The sequence below is a fragment of the Echinops telfairi genome, unplaced genomic scaffold (genome assembly GCF_000313985.2).
Source record: "Echinops telfairi isolate 266 unplaced genomic scaffold, ASM31398v2 ScPeMD7_21;HRSCAF=78, whole genome shotgun sequence".
Taxonomy (NCBI): Eukaryota; Metazoa; Chordata; class Mammalia; order Afrosoricida; family Tenrecidae; genus Echinops; species Echinops telfairi.
Genome location: NW_022103918.1, coordinates 8,291,868 through 8,299,304, shown reverse-complemented (window position 1 = coordinate 8,299,304; position 7,437 = coordinate 8,291,868). Strand labels below are relative to the sequence as shown.

The 7,437-nt window shown below is 37.9% G+C and overlaps 1 protein-coding gene across 1 annotated transcript in view; it reads left to right on the top strand.

Moving 5' to 3' along the window:
• The window catches only part of ABCC9 (ATP binding cassette subfamily C member 9), a 142,792-nt gene that overhangs the window by 96,114 nt on the left and 39,241 nt on the right, over window positions 1–7,437 (top strand). Inside the window, exon 28 of the mRNA XM_045288405.1 lies at window positions 1,758–1,915. Coding sequence (XP_045144340.1) covers window positions 1,758–1,915 — 158 coding nt within the window. The remainder of the gene's footprint in view (window positions 1–1,757; window positions 1,916–7,437) is intronic.

The following is a 7,437-nucleotide window of genomic DNA, read 5'->3' as shown; positions in this document are numbered from 1 at the left end:
CACCTCGTGATCACACAGGCTGGTGTGCTTCTTCCATGTGGGCTTTGTTGCTTCTGAGCTAGATGGCCGCTTGTTTGCCTTCAAGCTTTTAAGACCTCAGACGCTATATCTTTTGATTTGCTGTTCACAGTGATCCTCTGGGCCAAGGGAGAACTGGGGTCCAAGTTCTCTTCATAGGTTGGTTCATAAAGATTATATCAGAAGAGCTGCTTCTCTTCTGAGGCACCTTGGGGTGGACTCAAACCTTTAACTGCTCTGTAAGCCCCCAAGGGTGCAGTTTGCACCACCCAAGGCCTCCAGCGTGCTCTAAAGAACACCTATACCATTTAGAGAGCAAATGGTTGATGCATCTACTTGACGAAAAATATGCTGAGTCATTTTTATTTTATTTAATAGCACTCATGTCAGGTCACACACTGCAACGCAACCACTTCATAAGGAATACATGTGCAAAACGAGGAGGCCAAAGCACCGTATTTAGAAGAAGGTCTGATTCTACCTAGAGAATCAAAATGATTCATAAAAGAAAAACAATTTGAAACTTCAGCACAGTTTCTGGATAGGTTTATAGATGTGTCATATAAACTTCTCTACACCAATGAGGAAATGTCATGAAAAGTAAATTCCATTCATATTGAACACAAAGCTATGAAAGTAGAAATATACTTGATATCAATGAAATTACTTTATAGTTGTGAAAGTTGTAAAACTCCTGCACATAACAAGATAATAGTTTTATTCTATATCCCCAAATTAAAACATTCTGGGATTACAGGTATGTAGATCAAAAGAAAAAAATAATCACCAGCACGTGTAGCAATTTGTAATTAATTTTAAAATGTGTACTTAATTTAAAAAACAGCATGTGTAGAAATTTAACCTTGGACAAGTGTGGAGTCCTGTATCAGTAAATAATACAAATGAAATTGGATATTTCTTCCTACTACACAAGACAAATCCATACATGTAAATATTGCCATATAAAAGAAATAAAGAATACTTTATAAAAAATTAAAAAGAAAAAGAATTAAGAGAAATAAAGTTCTGAAAGTAGAATAGTCTTAGGTACTTAGAGTGAGAAACATCTTAACTAAGGCATAAAACTTGGGAACAATAAACAAAAGTACAAACAGAAATGATTATGTAAAATTTTACATTTCCATAACTGTAAATACACCAAGGAGAAATTTTAAATGGTTAAACAGAAGGACCCTGGCAAAGAGTGTAAAAGAAAGATAATAAATATTCGTAATATGTAAAGAACTTCTAGAAATCAATAAGGAAAATATAAACCTATTAAAGTAGGCAAAAAACATGAATGATCAATTGCAGCAAATTAATGTAACTGTCTTACAGTTACGTTAGAGGGAGAGCTAAATAAATTTTGGAATACCATGCAGCCATTAAAGAGAGATAGACTTGAATATGTTGACAGGGGAAGATATACAGTTAGTCTTTTTCAATAAAATCACGCAAGTGCATGGACAAATAAAAATTATAGTATATTGCCATTAACATAAAGTACCCAGGATATATAAGTTGATGGGTAGATAGCTGGTTGATGATATGTAGGTAGATAGATGTACTAAACTATGGGTGGTGAATGGAGTTGAAGGACTGAAGAGTCACTTGCAAGGAATATGTTCATATACTACTTTTATAATTGTATGACTTAATATGATATGAATATTTTATTGCATTGTAATTGCTTTTTTATGTGAATGAAAAATATTTTTCTTCAAACTCTCCCTGAATAGCACATCCCTCCCACTTTGGAATCTCTAACTCGTTCAACATTACTCTGCCTGTCTGCTATTGGGATGATTTCTTATGCCACCCCTGTCTTCCTGGTTGCTCTTGTGCCCCTTGGAGTTGCCTTTTATTTTATCCAGAAATATTTCCGAGTGGCCTCTAAGTAAGTAAAACAAAGTTCTTATAATATCTTAACGCCTATCTATATATTTGATTTGTTGTAATGTGCAGTGGTGTTTTTCGAGATAAGATATTGAACTGGGAAATGCAAACTATTGGGGGCATGACAAAGCCTGTCCTGACATCATATTTCACGTGGAGACCTATTTTAATCTTGTTTTCTGAGTTGGTTGTAATAATTACATGTAGATTCATCTGTTGAGTTTCGAGTCCACGGACTGTGTCAAAATTTCTATTTCATTATCCTTTTTTCTGAGTATGACACTCGCAGAAAATTTACAAAATCAACCTTAGCCCCAAAGGTGTTTCAATACCATTATGTTTCTTATATGGAGGACAAAAGAGAGGGTTAAATATTTTAAGATCCTCTAAAAACATTCTACGAAATATGGAAGTTCAAAGAGATAAAAGAGAGGGACAACGATGAACATCTTGAGTGTTTGACAGATATACCATAACTTTATGAGATATGAAAATTTCAGATTGGATTATGTAACATGATATGAGAATCCAGCAAATAACTATAGTATTGGTTTTATTGGTTTTAAGCTCTTCTATTAAGACAGGATTTTTCATTTATGAGATGTTGAATCATTAAATGAAATATTATACCAAGCGTTTTTAAATGATGAACTTAACTCCAAAGTCCTGTTATAAACAGTACTATAAATTTTATGTCATTGCAAGAATAACTTTATTTCAACAAACACTTAAGCACTTATTATATTGCAAATAATTGTGTGAAGCCATGTGGCAGATAAAGAAGTCAACATGACAAGAACCTGTCCTCAGGAAGCTAAAGTCTCTCAGGAAGATAAAACATATAAAATAGCCCTCATGTGATTAAGTGTTGAAATAGGAAAGTAGACGGTGAGTTTATTCAGGAAATTTAAAGCATTTAATGTGATTTAGCTCTTACTTAGAGGATGCCCAATATATGACAAGTCAAGAACACCATGTATTTGCTATTTTCATACTCTCTCTGCTGTCTTTGTGATGTCTTAGTCTAACAGGAATAGTTTGGTCTTTGTGAATGAGAGTTCCTGAATGTTTTGCCCTATCCCGATCCTCAGTGTTTGCAGAAATAGTGTCCAGTCACTTAAGCTTTTAATCTGTACAAGTCAACAATCTGTGTGCTTTAGTCTACAGAGCTGTCCTATACATGAATACTGTCGTTTTCTCAACAGTATTGCAAATTCTATATCACTAGCTAAATTAATGATACTATTAATCGAATTAGTCTTATTGTTCTCCAATAAAATGATAATGATGTCTCTAAAGTGAACCCAGGACATATCTAAATCTAGATATCTGAATGGATTTTGAGCCTTCACTTAATGGTAGCCCTAATCTAAAAAACAATTAGTTCTCCTATGGGCTTTAGCGCCATCTTGTTAGAAACCTCCGAGCCATGAGAGCCAAGTGGAGGAAGAAGAGAATGCGCAGACTGAAGCGCAGAGAAGAAAGATGAGGCAGAGGTCCAAGTAAAGCAACCGGGCGCCCCCTCCGAAGCCACAGCTGCAGGACTATGGAGTGCCTGAGGCCAGGACGCTGCTACAAGCTGTTGACTGCGTGCTACCCACCGTCTCCGCATCTGAAACTTCCGTCGCCATTCGATCGCCGAGAGACCCGGCCCTTTGCTCAACACCCAACCAGTCCGGCTTTGCTCCTTTGCCCCGGACCTCAGACATTCCGGACTCGTTCTGTCCTCAGTTGTGGCTCGATGTAATGTGCACAATAAATCATCTCTTCTGCTGTCTTGGCTGAAGAATAAAAAAAAACAATTAGTTCTCATGACATAGCCCTACATGATACTTGCCCTCATTAAGAGACCACTGAAGATATGGGTGTTATTGCAACGTTTGATGGAACAATCAGATGGTGCCCAGATATTAGAGAAAATAGTGGCTGGCATCTTAAAGGACCATCTTAAAACAAGCAGTCATCCAAGTGAGGTTGACAGCTAAATCCACAAAAAAGAAAGACATCAGCCTGTGTGATCCAAGAATGTAAATGATAAAATCCAAGACCAGATAAGAGAGCAGTTTAGAGCTTAAATTATGAGCATCTGGTTTGCAGAAGGCTATGGATGACAGTGAAAACTCCCGTCCATTTGCAGGGTCCCCATATGGATTTAACCTCCAGTGAATCTCTTCTGACCATTGAGCAGGGGTGTGAATAGTCTTGCTATCAGGCAAGTAGATGTAGTCAGGTTAAATTTGAGCACCTTATCCTTTGTTCTTCTTTTAGACCCATTTTAAATTTGTTCTAGTTTTTAATATATTCTGCATTCTGTTTGATTAAGGATTTTCTCTGTTTTATTATTGTCATGGGGTTGTGTTTCAGTTTGTTTGTTTGTGGTTTTGCTGTATATGGAATCCAAGATTGGTAAATCTTATAGAGACTGTAACTGGATTAATAGTTTCTTAGAGTAATGACAGAAGGGATTGGGGAGAAAGGTGGAGCTAATAATAATGAGTACAAAAAGCGCTAAAATTAATTGTGGTGATGATTGCATAACTTTTTAAAATATTAAGCCATTGAATTATATAATATTAGATTATACAGTATGTCTATAAAACTTTTTAATTAAATTGAAATATACAATTTTTACAATATATGACTTAAGTGTAGGGAACCTGGCTAAGTGTACGGGAAGGTAGGAAGAGAACCTACCTTGTGCAGTTGGGAACGTCGTGCGTTGTATTTTAAAATATATTTATTTTTCCCACAGGGCTATGAACTAGGGTCCTTTAAATATTCTAAAAGCAGATTGACTCTAGGATGAATTCCCTCCACCTCTTCTCTGTTAGGAAATTAGAATTCTCCCTCTCACTTCTTCTAGTGTTACTGTGATGCTGCTTATTGGGTAGCACAAAGAAATTGAGTCAGTTCATGCTGGGTGGCTGTTTCTCACTCTATCCCTGCCTGCTTACCAAGCAATCCTATCACATACTAATCCTCATTCACATGCTCGTGCAGTCCTCTTTGAGCCCATTAGCAGTACAAATTGTGTGCAAAGTTTAGATAAATATTCTTAGTCTGTTCCTTCTGAATGGTGCATGAATAGTTCATTAAAAGTAAAAATAGTATTTTAATATTATTATTATATTATTAAAATAGAGAATAGATGATCAGTTTTACAGAACTATCCTGCTAATGGATTGTGGACAACCCAATTCTTGTTTGAAATGGGATGATCATGGACAAAGCCATTCTCGTTTAAAATGCTCTGAATGTTAGCGATTGTGTTTGCATGATCTTAAATCTCATAGAAGAAACAACCCCTCTAGAGGCTGTGGCTCTGAAAACTTACAGTTGAACAGGGCTTACGTGAAGAACTAGGTATAGGAAAGACCAGGAAACTTTGAATATCTAAAATCAAAGATTGAATGCATGATTTATTCTCCAAGCATTTCATAAAGGTAAGATCCAGCTGAGTCCTCATCTCTTTTTAGCTTCACAAAATACCATTCTATAAAGAAAAGACCCTTCTCCTTCCTAATTCCGTTCTTTTTACTTCACTTCATACCTCAGTGTACCAACCACCTATTTGTTGTCTGTGTCAAATTTAGAAACAGTCATTTGGTTGGTGTTGGTTAAAAAATGCGTATTTAAATTATAAGAGACTTTTCACATTTCTTTATATGTCTCTCACCTCCCTGTCTCTTCTACTTTCTCCTGTTACCGTCATTTTCCTTCTGCCGCTCGCTCCCTTTCTCCTTGCTCTGCTGTCTCTCCTCCCTCTCTCCCACCCACATTTCTCCCCTCCCCACATCTGCACCCCCCTGAAATGAATGAATCCATGTTAGCAGCACAAGCGGGAACTCCACAAGCAGCTAAGAAGGGCCTCATTGACTTGTTCAAGGTGATGTAACCGTTTATCAGTTCAGGTGACTGTGGCAGGTCAACGCCATTGCTGCAGTTCTAATTCCCACAGCTCCAGGGACCCAGGGAAGGGCCAACGAAACAGTAAAACGTGAAGTGTTTGGAAACATATGCTATAAATGCATATTCTGTCTTCCAGGAGCGCTGTCACAAGCGAGCATCTTTATGAAAAGGAACAGATTCCGGCATTGGTACACCAAGCATGCAATGATTGTTCTACCTATGAATTTTTAGTTCCTTTGAACTTCCTGTAGCTGGAAGTTCCACGAAGGCAGGGACTCCAACTCATTTTGACCCAAACCAAAAGCATGACCTTCATTCTTCGTCGCTCTTCATTCTGTCATTTTACCCCATTGGTAAATCGTACTGTCAGTTTTTCACATTCGCTAAGCTCGAAGCAGTCTTTTTCCTCATTTGCCTTTCTATAGACATACGATTAAGATTGCTGTGATGATGATCGCAGCCCAGAAGGCTACTTTAACTAGTCTGTCTCACAAGTTTCTCTCGCATTTGAACTCCCATTGACAGCAGACTGAGTCAGAACTTTAAAAGAGCTCTTAGATGCACGGTCCTAATTGGTCTTCCTCACACACCCATCTTGTTTGGGTTGATGTTGTACTATTTATTGTAGCGCGAGTGAACTTTTAAATAGCAAATCCATCTCCCCTCATCATTGACACAAACCCTATGTACCCCTCCAAAGACAGCACTCTTTCCACTTCCTCCGTGGGTTCACCATTTCCATCCTTCTTTCCGGCCCCTCCGGAAGTTTGTTTTCAGGCAAAAGCTGCCCTTTTGGTCTGATATGATTGAGTAGAAAATTTCCCTCTACGTTACTATTCATTTTATGGGCTTATCTCTGACTTGACCGAAAGTTGATCACAGTGGGTCAGGGGGAGGTTTTCAGTGCAGGTTTGAAGAGAGTTGAAGGACCCGAGTCTTGAGGTTGCACCATCTCTATCAGACTCATAAGTCTACTCGGTTTTGTAATACTAAACTTTGCTTTACACTTTTTCCCCCTTCTCTGTCCAAAATCTTCTGTTGTGCTATATTTTCAGAGTGATTAGTAGGGAGAGTGGGCACATCTAGCTTTTATTATCTCCGGGTAGTGGAGACTATGGTTTATGTGCTCTGTTAGTCTTTGGGCTAATTGTTTTCCTAGGTGTTTTGATTTTCTTCCCCCTTTTTGATCTGGATGGGAAGAGATCACTAGCTGCTGCTCACATTTCTTCTTTCATCCTTGATACTGTCTCTCAAGTGAGGATGCTAAAACATGTTATTGTTATTAAGTGCTGTTGAGTTCTTTCCAACTCATAGCCTATGGACACAACCCTATGTACAGTGCCACCCAGTCCTGCACCCGCCTCACAGGTGTTGTTATGTTTGAGCTGATTGTGATGGTTATTGTGTCAATCCACCTCTTCTAGGGACACTCTTTTCTTCACCCTACTTCTACTTTACCATACATGATGCTCTTTACCAGGGACTGGTCTCTTCTGACAATATGTCCAGAGGATGTGAGACCAAGTTTCATCATTCTCTCTTCTAAGGAGCATTTTGACTGTACTTTGTCTAAAACAGATTTTCTTTGTTCTTCTGGAAGCCTATGGTATTTTC